Source organism: Pseudorasbora parva, chromosome 16 (genome assembly GCF_024679245.1).
Source record: "Pseudorasbora parva isolate DD20220531a chromosome 16, ASM2467924v1, whole genome shotgun sequence".
NCBI lineage: Eukaryota > Metazoa > Chordata > Actinopteri > Cypriniformes > Gobionidae > Pseudorasbora > Pseudorasbora parva.
Window position 1 is genome coordinate 18,528,168 of NC_090187.1, and position 21,133 is coordinate 18,549,300.

General features: G+C 42.4%; 1 protein-coding gene across 1 annotated transcript in view; it reads left to right on the forward strand.

The window, feature by feature from the left end:
- Positions 1 to 21,133, forward strand: part of cd151l (CD151 antigen, like) — a 78,036-nt gene that overhangs the window by 31,061 nt on the left and 25,842 nt on the right. The window contains exon 3 of the mRNA XM_067419894.1: positions 12,852 to 13,043. Within this exon, the coding sequence (XP_067275995.1) occupies positions 12,852 to 13,043 (192 nt within the window). The remainder of the gene's footprint in view (positions 1 to 12,851; positions 13,044 to 21,133) is intronic.

Consider the following 21,133-nt stretch of genomic DNA (forward strand, 5'->3'; position numbering starts at 1 on the left):
CATGATCTGGAAGTAAACTCTTTGGCAGTGGTATTTGGTTAAGGTGTTTGTTGGAGGCAGACGTTCTGGGGTAACATGATTTGGCAGTAACGATTTTATTGATGAAAGGAGGCAAGTGAATCGCTACTCTTTCTGCCAAAAACACTACTACCCCTTGGAAAAAATGTGTGAAGTTGTATCATCCTGTGAAGGCGTGAATAAACAGCAACTGGGTCACTTCCCAGGACGTGTTTCATCTCGCTAATGTTGTACACTTTAGTAGCTTTGGGCTTGTCTGAATGAAAAATGAGGCCTCTATTTTTTGTCCCAGCATAGTAGAGGAGAAGAATGAGTAGGTCTGTATTCTCCACCTTTCAAGGTTGTGGGCTGATTTTCTAAGGCCTTGACTGCAGCTTTGATAATGTTATGTCTGAATCACCTGATGCATGGATAACAGTGAATTTCTTCTCCAGCTCCTCGGTCATAAGATTGATAAGACCTTGTTTGTTGCAAGATCTGGAAAGAAAATCATCCTTTCTTCTTGAGTGTTTTCACCACGTCTCTGATATGTATTGTCTTTAATGGAAGGACCTTCACTATAACCATCAAAAACTGTTGCTTTACCATAATGGTGTATGGTAAAGTATGCAGTCACCGTATCTGTCACCCTTTTTCCAGGCCAAGCGGTGAACCAGGGAGCCACCATCAAGGACATAATGCTCAGTTGGTGGGATGGAATCCAGGACTTTTTTTTTTTAGATTTCTTGCTTGAACTCTGCGACTGCCTGAGCTAGTTGGGGCTTGTTGGCTTTACAGAAGATTTACTTGCCTTCAAACAAGGCTGCAGGAAATGAGCAGAGCTTTCAGGGAAAACTGTTCAGTTTTTGACATGATCGCACTGCAAAAAATGCTCTTCTTACTTAGTAATTTTGTCTTGTTTCTAGTCTAAATATCTAAATTCTTAAATCAAGAATAATTTACTAGATAAGTAAAATTACATAAGATATTTTTGCTTGTTTTCTGGGGGAAAAAATCTAACTAATCTAATCTAAACTGACTTACCTGGTTAAATAAAGGAAATTATTATTATTACACTTCCGTGGGTCAAGCCTCCACTGCTTTTCAGGAATTGTATCAATGTCTGCTCTGACAAGGACAAAGCTAAGGCCAACCCAGTTCTGGTTGCTGTGGTGGATCAAATAGAAACCCCTGAAAAACTTATATACATCAGTGTGTCTGGTCTCAAGTTGCCACTTTTCTTGAAGGTAGAAATATGCCGATTTCAGGTAGTTGTAGTGCCCACCGGTGGCAAATATTGGCAGACAGTCCAACTGGATAAGTGCATCTTCCAAGATCCTGTATGAACTGCTTTGATCAGTGCTCTGGCTGTCTGCAGCATCTTCTGATAGTTTACCCACAGCCAGCTGGTTTTTGACCTTGTGCTAAGGTCTGCCCTCTTTGTGTCCACGTTTTCCTTGATTTGGTTCAGCATATCTGATGCTGCAGCACTCTCCAAAGGTGTTCCTTTCGTTACCATGGATGAGTACATCTCTCCAGCTTGGTTCACCAATGACTCAAGCTGGGAGTCATCTTCCTGCAGCTGAAGCCCCGTTTCCACCAAAATTACCCGGAACAATTTGTACCAGGAACTTTTTTACAGGAACTTTTCTTCCCCCCAGACCTGCAACTGTCTGCGTTTCGACCGCGATCTAAAGTTCCGAGAAGATTAGGCAAATTAGTCCGGTGATACTGCGCGCGACTGTTCCTCCAAGTCAGTGAAGGACATGTCTTACTGCAGTAATCATTTTTGTGTGTACCGATTGAAAGATGGACTATTTACATGAGACGTTATCTAAACCGATCTGGTGTTTACATGTGATGACTTTCAATCGCAATCATTTTGTCACATGCAGTTTGTCTGCCGCATCAAAAATGTCAACGCTGTTTTCTCCAGCAGCTAGAGAGTGTTTACTGTAGCCATAGCAACTCTTAACGGCCACCAGGACTAATACAGTATTATATAAGCTATTTATTTGTTGTAAAGTGTAATAATCATCTCAGAAAAAAATTTTCTGTCAGGTACAGTTAAAGTAAAAACTGCCTGGGGCAATATACGCTGTGTCATTATTCCAACATTATCTTCATAACTTACGAAATAAAAAGTTTACCGCTCAGAAAAATTAACTTTCCTCTCTTGTCAACATGAGCGCGGCGCACGCTGTCACGTCATGTAAGGACACACACTTAAAAGTAATCGGTCAGGTCGTTTACATGGTGAAAAAAAATTAATAACGAGTATGGAAGAGATTCAAGCTGTGCTGCTTTTGCTGGTTATGTATAGGTTTACTAAGGTAATTAACAACGACAGAAAAGAGCACTAATATGCAGATTCAGCAGCATGCAGCATATTCAGAAAGCTTGTAAAGCTAGATTTAAAATGACAATGTATATTATTATCAGCTATTACGGACATTGCACGTGAGATGGCTGAGACGAACGTGGCGCGCGCCATCAGACAGAGCGCAAGACGGATATTTACTGAACCTCGCAAGACTTTTAAAAATGCCCGTTGAAATAAAATGCTGCTTGATCTAAACCAATCAGCATGTTCAGCGCCCAAGTCCCGCCCTTGAAAGTTCCTGAACTTTGAAAAAGTACTACCTCGCGAGCAGGGCTGTTTGGAGGGGGAAATATTTACCCAGAACTTCATTTAGACCCTGGTTCCTGCGGTCTAAACACACGAAGTACCACCCAAAGTTCCTGGTTCCTGGGTAAAGTTCCTGCGGTGGAAACGGGGCTTCTGACAACCAGGAAATTGAGACATCTGTCCACCAGCAAATGTCCACGAAAAGCTCTTTGCACTGACTTTCCAATCATCATGTGCTGTTATGTAGTCATGGATTAATTTTGTTTGAGGAAAATGGTATACACTGTGCTGCCAACAAGATTTTAATGAGGCAACTAATATCAAACATCAGTATTCTCTTTCACCATCTTCTGATTTGCTGAAAATTGTGAATTTAGTTTTGTTCGGTTTAGTTATACTCTTTATACGCAAAAACGTATATATAGAGGATGCATTTCATATGTATTACCTTATTACACACAGGCCTGTGTTCGGGCTAATTCAGAGCTGTTTATGATCAAAGTTATATAACTCCAATTTAAGTTACTTTTGGGTGCAATAACTTTTACATTGTCTGTTTTCAAGTAAAAAAAAAGTATGTGTTCAAAAACGTACTGAGTAGAAATTGCATTACAAAGGCTAAGTCGTGTTTCATTGTCTGGTTCACCCCAAACAAAGGTAAAACCTTACAGTAATCTCACAAAATCGTGTATTCCTTAAAGTATCATGTAGTGCTGCAACGACGCGTCGACGTCATCGATGACGTCGACTACGGAAATACGTCGACGTTCGTGAAATGCGTCGACGCGTCGTGTCAGACGTTCATCTCGCGTAATGTTGGTTTCTGCTCCTGGTTCTATCACAAAAACCTAGACCGCGAATATCAAAAGTATGGGAATACTTTAAACAGAGGCCAAACAGTGTTTCCCACACATAGACTAATTTGTGCCGGACTGCCACATAATCAATAACGGCCGCCACATTCGTCATTCATTCATTTTTACGCAGTTGAGTAAGAGCAGTTGAATAACAGAGTTGCGACACGCCTTCATCACGCGGTCACGGCGCTCATATAATTCTAAACAAACCAGCGCGGTGTCAATCAATACAGGCCAGTGTTCCCCAACCGGGATCCCGAGCAAAAGTTGCGGGGACGCACTTACGCTTCGGTTCATCTCGCATCTGATGACGCATCTTTAATATGGGTTGTAACTTGAAAATAATGCTGTTTGTATGTTTCTGTCGATGGATACGTGCTGACTCCTCAGGTACACTACAACAACAGCGATAATAAAAGAAAAACGTGGGCAAAACGGTCTCTCTTTGTAAACTTTATAAAACGCATGCGAGTGCTGCTGTACGTCCGAATATGAGCAGTCATTTTCACCGTCATCACCCCCGTGTAGCCAGGAGACTCGAATGAGAAGATCTTTCTTTGTGCACTCGTCCCAATGCGCGCAAATATTGAGTTATCTTTCAAATCCTGTGCTTAAACGGACAAACTCACGAAAAGTATGTCAAACTGTCATAGCCTACTCTGTGCCTTAAGTGAACTTTATACAGAAAATACGACGACTATCCGTGGGTCTTAAAGGGGCAATAGCATTCACTGCTGTCTGTTTAATGTCAAACAAAAGATAAAGACATCACTCACTGCTCCTGACTGAATAGCTTTTGTAAGTTTAATAAGGATTATTTTTTTGATTTTAAACAGTTAAATGTGTGGTTATTTTACTTTTGATTACTTCATTCCATTTCTCTACCTAAAAACTAATGTTAGACCTACCTGAAAATCCTGAAAAGCATTGTTTATTTTATTCTCATCTTTGCTCAATAGTATTTATTTGTGCTGCTGCTTCTATTTAAGTTATCTGTTCTTATTTTCTTTATTTTCATTTGACAGTAGTCCTTTTTCCCCTGAACATAGCAAATACCGAACTGTACTGAAACGTGAACCTAAAACCGTGATACAAAGCAAACTGTGAGCAGTCTGTACTGTTACACCTCTAGCGTAACTTATGCGAGGGGGTGCCACAGAATTTTGAAAAATTTCAAAGGGTAAAAAAATAAATCGTTAGATTAGTCGACTAATCGAAAAAATAATCGTTAGATTAGTCGACAGAAAAAATAATCGTTAGTTGCAGCTCTAGTATCATGTTGTAACAATCAGCCTTGTAGGGAAAATTTTCCTTGCTTTAGAATGGGGTCAGATAATACTGTATGAGATTTTGGAGTGTTTAAAAAGATGAGACAAATGATAGTTGTAAAGTGAAAAACCAACAGCTTATTTACAATGATCACAAGAGACTTGTGGAAGCTGTAAGCAACACTTGGGGCCACGGCCACCCCATGGCCTTAGGAAAACAACGGATAGTGAGCAAGATGCATATAAGCGGGCTAGACATGTGCCGATTTTCGATAATGCGATTTATCACGATAATGAATATGCACGATATTGTTATCGTGGGCACTTTAAAATATCGTAAATAATAATTTATTAACAATTTATAATTTTTTATAATGCATTCAAGAATACTTTGCCCATCAACCGTATAAATGCTCAACACCGCTGTATTCTGCGTCAAAGGGACACGCGCTCAGATATAAACAAGCCCAACGTGCGTTTGCACATGACTGAATGGGTGAAGGAGACGCGCTGCTTAAGTGCCGCTCAGTGACAGCAGAGGGCGCTGATGAACTGCAGAATGCGGCTGTTACCCCGGGAACCCCGCAAACAAACAAAAACCGCGTGTAGTTTTTAAAACATCCATTCGTTTTTGTAATCTCAATGTTGTTCATCAAAGCACCAAATACTTTATACTTAAAGACTTAATAGGCTATTTATTTTCAAACTTAAACATTTTTATGTTTTAATCTGGACTACAACATGCCCTAATAATTAGAACGTTCTGTTATTGTTCAGTAAAACTTTGAGACATACGACTACATTAGTTAACATGTTAATTCATTATTCACCAAACTGACAATGAAAAATACTTATAAAGAATGAATCATTCTATGTTAATTTCTTAGTTACTGTTTAATAACATTAAAATCAAAATCAAAATAACTTTGTTAATGGACCTAAGATAAAACTAACAATGATCAGTATTTCTTAACTAACATTAACAAAAACATTATTTTCTGTACCAAATATAGCTATTGCTCAATCTTAGTTAATGCATTAAATAATGAGACCTTATTGCAATTTGTAAGCCTACCTGTTGTTCTTTATAGCTTTTTTTTCGACCTGCAGGTCCCGCTTTTATTAAATTATTTTGCCCCACTGTATATATTTTTATATATATATAAAAATAGACCTACTAGGCATTGTAATTTAAACGAAAATAGCCTTTATTTAAGCCTGAAAGTGCTTGGAAACATTGCCCTGTAAACTAATATGAACCATAAATCAGGTCATACTAATAACAAGATAATGAAAAACATTTTTAACATGTACAAAGCATGAACCTCATCTCTCTCGGCAACTTCTTCACTATCATTCTCCCACATACTAAACTCATTTATCTTTAGCCCCGTTTCCACCAAGAAACTGTACCCATGAACCAGGACCTTTGGGTGGTACTCGATGTGTTTAGACCGCAGGAACCAGGGTCTAAATGAAGTTCCGGGTAAATATTTCCCCCTCCAAGCGGCCCTGCTCGCGAGCCTGAACTTTATCAAAGTTCAGGAACTTTCGAGGGCGGGACTTGGGCGCTGAACATGCTGATTGGTTTAGCTCACGCAGCATTTTATTTCAACCGGCATTTTTAAAAGTCTTTTGCGCGGTTCGGTCTATGTTTAGTAAATATCAGTCTTGCTCTCTGTCTGATGGCGCGTGTTCGTCTCAGCCATCTCACGTGCAATGTCATTTCCTGTTGCCAGCAGGTGGTGCTATGACAAACTGAATATTAGCATGTAGGTTAGTGATGCGTTAGTCAACTAATAGCTGATAATAATATACATTGCCATTTTAAATCTAGCTTTACAAGCTTTCTGAATATGCTGCATGCTGCTGAATCTGCATATTAGTGCTCTTTTCTGTCGTTGTTAATTACATCTTAGTAAACCTATACATAACCAGCAAAAGCAGCACAGCTTGAATCTCTTCCATACTCGTTATTAATTTTTTTACAGTCTATTTTTCACCATGTAAACGACCTGACCGATTACTTTTAAGTGTGCGTCCTTACATGACGTGACAGCGTGCGCCGCGCTAATGTTGACAAGAGAGGAAAGTTAATTTTTCTGAGGGGTAAACGTTTTATTTCGTAAGCTATGAAGATAATGTTGGAGTAATGACACAGCGTATATTGCCCCAGGCAGTTTTTACTTTAACTGCGCCTGACAGAAGAATTTTTTTTTTCTGAGATGATTATTACACTTTACAACAAATAAATAGCTTATATAATACTGTATTAGTCCTGGTGGCCGTTAAGAGTTGCTATGGCTACAGTAAACACATTCCAGCTGCTGGAGAAAACAGCGTTGACATTTTTGATGCGGCAGACAAACTGCATGTGACAAAATGTTTGCGATTGAAAGTCATTACATGTAAACACCAGATCGGTTTAGATAACGTCTCATGTAAATAGTCCACTAAATCTTTCAATCGGTACACACAAAAATGATTACTGTCCGTCAGTGACTTGGAGGAGCTGTCGCGCGCAGTCCTAAATCACCGGACTAATTTGCCTAATCTTCTCGGAACGCAGACAGTTGCAGGTCTGTGGGGAGAAAAGTTCCTGTAAAAAAGTTCCTGGTACAAATTGTTCCGGGTAATTTTGGTGGAAACGGGGCTTTTGACTCGTTTGGCTAGCTGGCGGCAGGAGCTGCTTGGCTAGCCGTTTTCGTGCCGTGTCACATGACGCCAAAGGTTTGGGGACATCACGCAACATTGGCACGTTACATTGCTACGGCCTTCGTATTGTAACCTTATCAAAGAACCTAATAAAATATGAAAATATATATTCCCAAATATTTAATATAAGCTACAGGGAATTGCATGCAACATACACAGATTTTTTTGTTTTATTTTATTTTTAATGATTTATTACAACAATTGTGGCCAACGTGTTTTGGAGAAAAGCATTCATTTCATAATGTGGTTTACCCCTCATTTTCAATTATTTTACTTTAATGAAAGGGTTAGATTTTTGTGAATTTTGTAATAAAAGATCAAAAGGATAAACAATGCAGCTTTATTTTTTACGGCCATATTTGATACTATTTACCAGGGGTACCAACAATTTTGATCACTATATATATATTATATATATATATATATATATATATATATATATATATATATATATATATATATAATACAATTTGACTGAAATGGTATTAGAAATAATCTCAGAAATAATTTATGTAAAATTGGAGCGACTGAAGGTATTAGATAAGAGAGTGACACAGATCGATGAACTGAACCGTGACATCTCAGCACGGACTGTGGAGGTGCAGTAAAGAGTGGACACCATCGGGGGTCAGACTGGCAAAATATTACGTATTTTGACCAATCTGAGTATGAAGCTGGATGAGATGTCTAAGTCACTCTATGAACCGGAAGCACGCCAGTGATGCTGAGGATCAGTGACTGATTGATTGATTTTGATCAGGACAAATTACCAAAGATCAACTAAATGGATTAAAATATTGCTTTTACTATGATCACTTCCTCCCACCATCTCCATATTTCTCTCAGTTGCGGGGCCATCTTGACAGCTGAGTCTTGCTATCGTTCCCTGTGCACTGCCATATCTCCCTTCAAGGACAAACAGCAGAACTGAACTTGTAAATATCTTAAGTTTTGGCTAACATTCTTCTACAACACAAGCTCAGAATCTTACTCACATCATACAGAGCGCATCCCATCCCCCCTCCATCTGTCTGCCTCCACCTTTCCTCCCTTTCTCCTTTACCCAATCCGAACAAAAAATTCCATCATGTGACCACGTATGCTGTGTTGTTACGCAGGCCTACATCTTTACCAACAATAACAACCATGGGCTCTTTAAGTGTCCTTCTGCTTACTTTGGTGCTTTAAAACTCCAGATTGCTGATATCGGCAGTTTGTCAATCACTGTTATAAATTACAAATAAAACCTTTTGTAATTTATAATGTATCGCTTTTAAATAACTTTTTTGGAGGCTTGCACCAAACCTAATTCCTTTGCATTGTTATTGTACACGTGTGATGACAATAAAGTATTCCATGTATCTATTTAAGGCAAGGCCTTAAGATTAGACTGACCAAACCTCATGTTGTTCTAAATCATGTTAAATCTCAATGAGGAGTTAAAAGTGTAAAACATCACATTTCCTGATGCCCACAGGTGGAGCTATGACTGTAACTGAAAATTGCTAGGACAGTGAGAGAGAGAGAGAGAGAGAGAGAGAGAGAGAGAGAGAGAGAGAGAGAGAGAGAGGGAGAGGGAGCGCGGCTCGCGGCTGTTATTTCAAATAGCGCAGCATATTTTAAACTAATCGGTTAACCGATTTCAACCGGCTAATGAGGCTCGGTGGTCGGTCAAGAAATTTAGTTTTCGCCATCCCTACACCTGCCATTAAAATATTTCAATATATGGCCGGTGTGCCACGCGTAAAAGCCCGTTGTAGCGTCTGTGTCTGAAGTTTGTTTTGAGCGCTATGCCACCACTCTGGCATAATTACTCTGAGAATTACCCTGGTCTGAACCGCGTCTACTACTCCATGTTTGTTTATGTATTGCAGCGTGCATGGCCATGCCATGGCGTGAGGTGCATCTTGACGTAAAATTCTGCCGTAAACGCCTTATTGTGGCGTAAGCGATAGAGCCTTATATAAAACGATAGACATTTTCTATCGTCCAGACGATATATTTCGTCATATCGCCCAGCCCTAACTGTAACTGAATATTGGGATGTAGATGTCTTCTACCCTGTTCAATTTATTTCAGCCTCCGGATCTGATTCTGGATCATATATGTATTAGTTGAATCTGATTTAGGGTAGCGTTTTCTTCTCCACGCTTGAGGACGTCACCGCTTTGTGTGCGCTCAGCATTCTTTAGCTCCGCCCACACGATACGCCTCCAGCCGCTCATTTTTTTACATAAAGACTCAGTACAGCCTATCTTTCTTTTATAAAAATAATAAAACTAAAGACTTTTCAGAGATATGAAGGATGCAATACTACTCTATAGGTACTCAAGATTGACATGAGATTGACTGAAACTGAGTGTTTCACCCCCCCCATCACCCCCCATCATTTATATCCTCCCATCATCCCCCCATCATTTATAATCATTTAAAGCTGTCACTCATTCAATAAACCCAATTAATCAATGCACTTAATATCACAAAGTTCCGCAGTAAAGGGCTGGTATACAATAAATCTCTTATCACAATGTCTGCACTTACAGAGTATTAATGCGCGTGCGAAACTGAACTAAGCACCTCGAGCGGTGAGTGGATTCCAAATTCAACACCTGTGATTGGCCAACTGCATTGTAGAAATATACAAACATGTCTGTGATTGGCTAAAATGTATATACTACAATAACATTTTTAATCCTTTTCAATTGTCACCAGTCTTTTTCACATTTCTTCTGCGATAAACTCGCATATGCCCACAACTTTTTCTGGACTGAAGCACACCTCCCAATGTAATATATTTGTTTTTCTAAAGATCCTTCGTTAAGCTAAAGGGCTTGCTGCTTTTTGGATATTAGTATGCAGTTTTGAAAATGTTGTTGGTGTTCTCTTCCAAAAGTGCATCCCTGCATATGATGTAGTCCTAGCGTGCTTCCCAATTCTTATTTGTGCATCCTCGTTTCCTTTCCTAGCTTCCTTTCCTCGCTCCTAGCTCCACCCCTTCAGGATGTGAGGGAAAGGCGCAAGGAAAAGACACGAGGACGAATTGAATCGAAGGAATTGAATCAAGTGAATTGATATATCCTCGCTCCCTTTAACGTCACTTCAAAGCAGCGTCAATTAATGATGACACTGGATTTAGTCGGGATTATTGAACATTAGAGAACTCTTTCTATTGTAAGCTTCAGCCTCCACAAAATACCACATTTGTTCATATTTTAATCAATATTATTAACAGCGAACTCCAGTTAACTGCTTTTTAGTTGTATAATATTAGTTTCTATTTGTTCCTTTCATTTTCTTGTACTTTGCTATAATTCTGCAACTATTAGGTGTTGTTATTTGATAAACATTTGTGTCTTGTACATGTAAACATAATGATTAATAAACTGTGGCACGATGTGAAGGGGGAGGAGAATTAATGCTTGCATCACGTTTAGTCGATATAACACTTCCGCAAAGGATACTCCAGTGTATCCTCGCTCATGACTCCTCAGGAAGCCTCCTCACTCCTCCATCCTCGCCTCCTCGCGGTGCAATTAGAGAATTAAGATCTCCTACAAGATGGCTGAGCTCCATCGGTTTCCGGGTCATGGGATGGAGGATGGAGAACGGAGGAGCGAGGAAACAAGGAGGGATATTGAGAAGCACCCCTAGTCTTCCTATACTACCACACGTCACATCCAAGCTTGCCATTTCTTCTCTTTAGCCATGGATGGCCTTTGCAGAGAAGTTGAATTGCTCTACTGTACAGCTGTTAGGGAAAATTCAACCACTTCACTCTCTAGACTGGACAGAATATATTTTATTCCGCTCGTTTGCCTTCTCATTCTTGTCTTCATTTCCATATCATGTTCCACTGCTTTCTCAATCCTAGCTTTTTTTGACAGGTGGTCCAAAGTAATTGAGTGTTTTTTTTAATCCTGCCCAACTGACTCTCTCCTTCAAACACTTCTCTATTTTTTTACTATCAATAAAACTAAGGGTGGCAAACTGCCAGTGTGTGACTGTTCATTGTATATGAAGAACAGTACATTTATTTACAAATATTTAACAATTAAAATTTCACACATTTAAAAAACATTATAAACAATTAAACAAGTTAATGAATATTTTGAATGAGTGGAAAAATCTGCAATGTAACCGATACATCATTGTACAGTGCCATTGAGAATTCAATTCTGGCACCTCAAATAAGGTTTGTTCTAGGGTGTGATGCATGCATGTGACAGTGTCCGTGTTTAGCATGTAAGGCCGCCCAAATCGTCTCAATGGAGGCTAACGATGGCGGGTGAAGGTCGCTGCACGTTCTATGTTTTCAGTTGGGCATAAAGGATTTAGTTCCAATTCTTCTTAATCTGACTCCATTTAATCATAATTTAGAATTTAGGTTAGAATGCCAATTGGTTATTTGGTCATTTATATTTAATAGTTTAAGTACACATTTAATTATTCCGTTTAACCCTTTGTTGAAATTATGTCCGTTCGTAACCTGAATAATTCCAGAGCAAGTCAGAATCAATCAAAGTGTAACAATTTCTTAACAGTCAGGTAAACGTATAATGCCAATTACATAATCAATTCAAAGGTAATCCATCAAATACGCTGAAGTAAAGAATGAAATGTATACCTTACTTATCAACGTTACATAATGCTGCATGGGTTAAAACTTCCAGCATTACGGGCTGTATTCATTTGGCAGTATCGAGCCCTGAGCTCTTTGCAACATTTCCTTAAATACCCAGAACCAGCTGCATACCCAGTGCAAACTCTTTCAAATGGAAACACGAGTTCACAATAGGAATTTGCATTAATCAAGTCCTATAGACTTGAATGGAAGAGTGGCCAAATGAGGCCACACCCACCATACACCAAGGCAAGATATCTTTAAACTCTTAAAGCATTTATGATGTTCTAGTGTACTTCTGTGGAGTAGAGATATTTGTACCAGTCGCACTGAGACATTTCAAATGATATCAAACACATATAATACTGTATCGTGAGGATTGACATTGTAACAAAGAGATTTCTGGTGCATTTCAGGTGATCTCAAGTTTGGGGGAGCAGGAGTTTGAGGGAAGTTTCATGTGAAAGGAAAGGCATGTAAATTAGCATCATTTATAGATTCATAGGTTCACTCAGTGTGATGATGTCTCGGACAGAGACGCTAACTGTATGAATGAGTTCAGATTCTAATTTCCTTTGTTTTCTCAAAGCGATTAGACATTTCAGCATCTACTAGGTTTTTCCAGCCTTACAACCATAAGCCTAAATTAAATCAGAGAGCATAGCAAATAGCATTTACAGTTTTAGCATTGAATGCCAACAGCAGTGCATGTCAGACATTAGGTTGAAAAGAACCTTGAATGTTCCTTTAAATGTTTTTTTCAGCTGGCAGGAGGTGCAGTGATGGCTGTGGGCACCTGGACGTTGGTTCAGAAGAGCGACTACATCAGTCTGCTGTCCTCAAAGATTTATGCTGTCTCTGCCTATATACTCATCATGGCTGGGGTGATTGTCATGGTAACAGGTGTTTTAGGCTGCTGTGCCACCTTCAAGGAGCAACAACGCCTTCTGAGAGTGGTGAGAAATATGTACAAATGTTTACACTTGCTCTAAAAAAACAGTTGAGGGTTGTTTCCATTTTCTTATACTGCATGTTCGGTTCATATCACCATTTTGGAGCCACAGTTTGGTTCGGTTCTGTTTGCTGTGGGGGCAGAGTTCTATGTTCAATGTTTTTTTAAACAAGCACATTTCACAAAAATTGATGTCCCACTTTAGCCTACTTAAACACATAAATTGTATGAATCTGACTAATAATGATGAATAAATAGGCCTATAATGTAAAGCTAGCAGTTTTTGTTAATACATAAAGTACCCACCACACTAATTAAAAAAAAAAAAAAATATTCAAAATAACAGTAAAAGTAAAGTGGCATTTTTGGGGTTATGGTATGAAGTGATATACAAATCATGCGGCAGCATTTGCGTCTAAGTGAACAGTTTGCACTATAAGTGCAGTATAATGGCTGACAGGACAGAACAGAAACGTTCGGTTTTCTAAAGCGTGAGATACTTTTTTTTTTTGTAATAAGCCACAGAAATGACACTGACTGTCACGGAGATAAATAATGGATCCAAGAGCAGAGTTGACAGGAAAACAACAGTCTTTAATGAGGACTTAAACAAGGCAGTCTGTAGAAGAAACAAACTCAGAACACCGTGGAGCTGATCCGGTCTAGACGAGCTGAGAGGACCGGACACCCCAGAGGGATAGGCAGTGCTAGGGAGAAAGTCACAGCCAGGTATGGGACCACGAAGGTCAGAAATGCAGGACTCAGGCAAAACCTAGGCGCAAGGCTGAAACAGACAATCAAGACAACTTCCAAACTTATCAGACATGAAAATAGCAGCAGTCGTAACGCAAGACATGAAATAATGATCCAACAAGGGCCAGCAAGAACAAACACTAGATAAAGGGTAAGCACTCACACCAAAGTGGGAACAGGTGTCATCGCACGGCAGCGGAGCGCTGATTGCGATGACTAACAGGTGCAGGTAGAGAGAGAGAGAAACAGTATGTGTGTGACTGCGCGTGTGCGTGTGTGTGTGTGTGTGTGTGTGTGTGTGTGTGTGTGTGTGTGTGTGTGTGTGTGTGTGTGTGTGTGTGTGTGTGTGTGTGTGTGTGTGTGTGTGTGTGTGTCAAATGAGAATGAGAGACGATCGAGAAAGAGAAAGAACCTGCGACCTGACAGTACCCCTCTCTCAACGAGCGCCACCGGGCGCTCCCGAGGAAGGAGCCTGACGAGACCGGTAGAAGTCATCAATCAGCGAGCGATCCAGGACGTCCCGGGCCGGAATCCACCGCCTCTCCTCAGGACCGTACCCCTCCCAATCTACCAAAAACTGGTGGCCACGCCCCCTAGTGCGGACGTCGAGGAGCTTGCGAACCCTATAGATAGAGGCCTCCTCGTCGATAGGAGGAGGAGGAAGGGAGGGACGGGAGGGCGCACGAATAACCGGTTTAATGCATGACACATGAAAAACCGGATGAACGCGACACAACCGACGGGAGAGCCTGAGTTTAACAGCGACTGGACTGATAACCTTTACCACGGGAAAGGGCCCGATAAACCGAGGCATTAGCTTACGAGACGTCTCTTGAATAGGCAAGTTGCGGGTGGAAAGCCACACCTTCTGCCCACAGACATATCTTGGCGACTTAACACGGTGACGATTAGCGGCTCGATGGTTATGTGCCCTGGAATGACATAATGCAGATCTCACTCTCCTCCAGGTTCGCTTACATCTCTGAATAAAAGCCTCGATGGACGGGACCGAGGCCCGAGTCTCCTGCGCCGGAAAAATGGGAGGTTGGTAACCGAGGCAACTCTCAAACGGAGACAACCCAGTAGCGGACGACGGAAGAGAATTGTGAGCATATTCGGCCCACGGGAGCTGATCACACCAAGAAGCCGGGTTCTGTGACGTGAGACAGCGTAGCATGCGACCAAGAATTTGATTGGTCCTTTCGGCCTGCCCATTAGTCTGCGGATGGAATCCTGACGACAGACTGGGGGAAGCCCCTATCTGACGACAGAATTCCCTCCAGACCTGGGAGGTAAATTGGGGTCCCCTGTCAGACACAATGTCCGAAGGAAGACCATGGATCTTGAACACGTGATTAACCATAATCTGGGCGGTCTCAAGAGCCGACGGTAGTTTAGGAAGCGGGATAAAGTGTGCCGCTTTAGAAAAACGATCTACGACGGTGAGAACGACCGTATTACCCGCCGACGAAGGCAACCCGGTAACAAAATCCAACGCGATGTGAGACCAGGGACGAGAAGCAATAGGAAGAGGTCTTAGAAGGCCCGCCGGAGGACTATTGCTAGACTTAGTCTGGGCGCAAATAGAACAAGCTGCTACAAACTGCCGGATATCGCGCTCACGAGTGGGCCACCAAAATCTCTGACGAATGGCCGCTAAAGTTCCTCTAACCCCGGGATGCGCGACCAATTTCGACGAATGCCCCCAACGAAGAACCGTAGGACGAGCGTCTTTGGGTACGAATAACGTTCCATCCGGAGCGCACGGCGGTCTGGGAATCTGCGAGAGAGAACGCTTAACCATCTGCTCCACTCCCCAGGTGGCTCCCCCGACCACACATCGCTGAGGCAAAATCCCCTCTATGGTCGAGGTAACCTCTGATGAGCCGAACTGGCGAGAAAGGGCGTCGGGTTTGAGGTTCTTCGAACCAGGTCTAAAAGAAATAGAGAAGTCAAAGCGATCGAAAAACAATGCCCAGCGGGCTTGACGGGCGTTAAGGCGTTTCGCCGAGCGGATATATTCTAGATTGCGATGATCCGTCCAGACTATGAATGGTACACTGGCTCCTTCAAGCCAATGTCGCCACTCACCCAGTGCCAGGCGGATCGCTAAGAGTTCTCGGTTGCCCACATCGTAGTTTTGCTCCGCGGGTGAAAGACGATGCGAGTAGAACGCACACGGATGTACTTTGTCATCCTGGGCCGAACGCTGCGACAAGATAGCTCCCACCCCAATGTCGGAGGCATCGACCTCGACGATGAACTGACGCCTCGGGTCGGGGGTGATCAAAATGGGCGCGGAGGTAAAAAGGTTCTTAAGACGGTTAAATGCCCCCTCAGCCGCCCCCGACCAAGCAAACCTGGCCTTGGAGGAGGTGAGGGCGGTAAGGGGGGCGGCAACCTGGCTAAAGCCTCGAATAAAGCGCCTATAAAAATTTGCAAATCCCAGAAACCGCTGAAGGGTGACACGTGAATCTGGAACTGGCCAATCGAGAACCGCACGGACCTTGTTAGGGTCCATGCTGATCCCCTCCGTAGAGATCACCGAACCGAGAAACGTGACCGATTGGGCGTGAAAGACGCACTTCTCTGCCTTAACGAATAGGCGGTTCTCTAATAAGCGCTGCAGGACACGACGAACGTGTTGAACGTGAACCTGGAGGGATGGAGAGAAAATTAGAATGTCATCCAGATACACAAATACAAAAACGTTGAGCATGTCACGCAAGACGTCGTTAACTAGGGCTTGAAAAACCGCGGGAGCGTTGACCAGCCCGAAAGGAAGGACGCGATACTCAAAGTGCCCGACAGGAGTGTTGAACGCGGTCTTCCACTCGTCTCCCTCCTTGATCCGCACCAAATGGTAGGCGTTACGCAAGTCTAATTTCGTGAATATCTTTGCGCCCTGTAGGATCTCAAAGGCCGACGACATAAGAGGCAAGGGATATCGGTTCTTGACTGTTATGTCATTCAGTCCTCGATAATCGATACAGGGACGCAAAGAACCATCCTTCTTCTTTACAAAGAAAAACCCCGCACCGGCAGGCGACGAAGAAGGAACAATTATCCCTGCGTCGAGGGACTCTGAGAGATACTTCTCCAGAGCCTCCCGCTCAGGCACCGAAAGGGAGTACAATCTACCACGAGGGGGCGCTGTACCAGGGAGAAGCTCGATCCCACAGTCATAAGGACGGTGAGGCGGCAAGGAAACCGCCCGGGAACGACTGAACACCGCCCGCAGATCATGGTACTCCTCCGGGACTCCAGACAGGTCATCAGGCTCCTCCTGGAACACAGAAACAGAAGACACGGCAGAAACAGCAGAGACCAAACAATTTACATGACAAGACAACTTCCAACTATGAATAGACCCCTTAACCCAGTCAATCTGAGGATTATGATGGACAAGCCAGGGATGCCCTAAAACAATGGGGGTATAGGGAGACTGAAAAACATAAAAACAAATAGTCTCTTGGTGGTTGCCGGAGACGGTGAGACTCACCGGAACGGTGACGCGGCGAACCGAAGCAAGCTCTCTGCCGTCCAGGCCAAATACAGTAGTGCACTCAGTTAAGTTGACCAAGGGAATCTTGTGCTCACACGCCCATCCTTCGTCAATGAAGTTGCCCTCGGCCCCCGAGTCGAGGAGGGCAGGTGCAGCTGCTGACGAGCCCGCCCACCGGAGAACAGCAGATATCATGGTACGAGCTCTGGGTGAGGAAGAAACGACAGAAGCGCTCACCAGTACTCCTCTGCCTACTGGTGAGCTCTGGCTTTTAACGGGCACGATGCAACAGCGTGACCAGCCCGTCCACAGTAGAAGCAGAGACGATTAAGTATCCGCCGTTGTCGTTCCTCTGCGGAGATTCGCATGCTCCCGACTTGCATGGGCTCAGCCTCAGAATGGTTGCGAACGGGAACAGCCGCGGAGAAGGAATCGTCGAATGGCTTGGAATAAGAAGAGCGAACCCGTCGCCTCTGCTCGAAACATCTCTCCAAGCGAATGGCCAGATCGATGAGCTGATCCAGCTGAGCCGGCAACCCCCGTGCGTAAATCTCTTCCTTAAGGTCCAGGTTTAACCCCTCCAGAAAACGAGCGGTTAGTGCAGGTTCGTTCCACTCACTAGTAGTTGCCAGTGTCCTGAATTCTATAGCGAAATCGGCCACAGACCTTCTGCCCTGACGAAGAACAGCAAGAAGCCGTGAAGCCTCACAGCCGAAGACAGATCTATCAAAGACCTTTATCATCTCGTCCTTAAAGAGCCCGTACTGGCTGCAGCACGCCGATCTAGCCTCCCAAACAGACGTTCCCCACTCGCGTGCGCGCCCCGTGAGAAGCGAGAGAACAAATGCAATGCGAGCCTGATCCCCCGCATACGTCTGGGGCTGCAGAGAAAAGACAACCTCACATTGTATGAGAAAGGCTCTGCACTCAGTGGGCTCACCGGCATAACAGGATGGATTGTTGACTCGCGGTTCTGAAGGTAGCTGTCGGTTGAGCGTCACCGCTGATTCCTTGTGAAAGTGGAGGAAACGGGCTGAAAGATCCGCAACCTGATCAGAAAGAGTCCTAACTGCTTGGTGAGCGGCAGCCAGCTCCTCCTCGTGTCTTCCGAGCATTGCTCCTTGGAACTCGACAGCAGATCGGACGGGCTCCCCCTCTGCTGGATCCATGGTTGGTTGGATCATTCTGTCACGGAGATAAATAATGGATCCAAGAGCAGAGTTGACAGGAAAACAACAGTCTTTAATGAGGACTTAAACAAGGCAGTCTGTAGAAGAAACAAACTCAGAACACCGTGGAGCTGATCCGGTCTAGACGAGCTGAGAGGACCGGACACCCCAGAGGGATAGGCAGTGCTAGGGAGAAAGTCACAGCCAGGTATGGGACCACGAAGGTCAGAAATGCAGGACTCAGGCAAAACCTAGGCGCAAGGCTGAAACAGACAATCAAGACAACTTCCAAACTTATCAGACATGAAAATAGCAGCAGTCGTAACGCAAGACATGAAATAATGATCCAACAAGGGCCAGCAAGAACAAACACTAGATAAAGGGTAAGCACTCACACCAAAGTGGGAACAGGTGTCATCGCACGGCAGCGGAGCGCTGATTGCGATGACTAACAGGTGCGGGTAGAGAGAGAGAGAAACAGTATGTGTGTGACTGCGCGTGTGCGTATGTGTGTGTGTGTGTGTGTGTGTGTGTGTGTGTGTGTGTGTGTGTGTGTGTGTGTGTGTGTCAAATGAGAATGAGAGACGATCGAGAAAGAGAAAGAACCTGCGACCTGACACTGACATATAGCCTTACAACAGATACTGAATCGGGTAATGTGTTATTTCGCCAACACTTTGTGACCTATTCATTTTAGATTGCTTGATTTACATTAATTACATCAAGTATTTCCCATGTGAGGTACTTTGTGTTGTTTGTTGCTATGAGGCAATAAAAACTTAAAAGCATATTCATATATCTTAAAACTTCTGGTTACATGAGCCTAAGCTCTTTTAAATTAAAATCCATGTTAATATCATGTTAGAAGTTAATATCAGATCATTTTAGAATACGGCATTCAGAATGTTTGTAAACCATCAGCCCCGAGATACTTCCGGGTGGCAGAAAGCGAGCAGCTTCTACTGACCAACTGAAGAGATCCAGCCGGCTACTGTAACAGTTACATGTTTAAAAATGTTGTAGATTAAAGTTGAAACTATGATGAAAACGTGTTGTGTTTGGGGTTGCGTCGTCAGATATACAACAAAAGGTGTAGGATTTTATCGATTTAATTCAGAAAGAAGTAAATGTATCCAGCGGAACCTGTGGGTGAGGAGCAGGGGTGTCGCTAGACCCCTTTTACTAGGGCACGAGCCCCAGTATAAATCTGCTGTGCCCCAGTAAAATCTCAAACTTGAATTTCAAAATTTAATTATACTTGTCATTGTCAATGTATTTAGATTGGATCTGTATGCAACGTAACCAAATCAACGCAGTTTAACAGAAAACCGAAAACAAACTGGCATGCGTGCACACTTCCTAGCAACTGCAGCGCACAGCAGTGTAGCCGACAGAAAAGTCCAGAAATAATCTTATTCTCAGACTAAGATTCTCAGATTCTCTCAGAATTTTTGTTGTTGTTGTACTAAGCAGGGACAGGAAAGTAGAAAAGAGAGACGATGAGTTTGAGGGAGGTAAGACGATAAACAATCTACAAATAAAGCCTGTAGTAAACTGGACAATAGTTTTACGTTTTGTTCTACAATGTACACTGCAGTGCACACTAGCCTTAGATAATTATTAAAAAACTAATTTGAAGTGTTCATCTAGGTGTCAGCTATGATGCACACCTTTTTTACATTTTTGATATTTATTCAAATAAACTGTCAAATCATGTAAATATTGTGGTTTTCTCAATATGAATATTTACGCTCTTAATTTTAGTTGTTCTCATAAAATGAATGGTTTCTTGATATGTTGTAATTGTAAATTCTTGAAAAATATTTAATTAGTCATTATTATCATTGTGTAATGTAAAAGTATGCAAATCTGCAAGAAAGTTTTCCCCAGTTGAATTATTTCCATATACAGTAGTATGCCTGGTATGCCATAAAACATGCTGAGAATGTAAAGTATCAGAGTTTCTCTTACATTTATTTATCTGTGGCGCCCTGTCACAATATCAACACTGACTGCCACAAATAGATATCAGAGCTCGATAAGGTTTTGTGTCCTCATCAAATAGACTGTCTGTTGCAAAGAGAAGTGTGTGATCAGCTCCGCATCTCAGTTAACCAATATCATCCAACTGCGGCCACAAATGGGCGTTATCGTGCTGGTGGGGTTAACCTTTTTTTGCAGACTGGAACTTCTTCACCTCTTCTGCTGAACTGCTAGCTGTTAACATCCAGATTAATATGTTCAACATTCGCTAGTTAGTTTTTTCTCAAACGGAAGCTTCAAAAAAAGATCTAGCATCTTGCAACATGACATCATGACTTTGCGCAAACATACATGGCACTTTCTAAAGCCAAGTGGCGTGTTATCTGTTCGCATTTTGAGCTATCTGCGTGTATGTCTACGCCGTGTGATTCCGTGTGAATCTCTATGCCGAAACAAACCATTATCCCCACATGTGATTCCGCGTATATGTCTACGTGAAACAAACCATTATGTGTGTGTGTCCACACAATGTAAATGGATTTATAAAGTACTAAATTATTTTTTGAAAATGTAAAAATGCTATTTCATATCTGCACAGTTCATATCTATTACCGCATTTTACTGGATTTGTAATGAGTGTTTGTAAACATATTTTCCACCAAAATAAATGCTTGACTGCAGTTT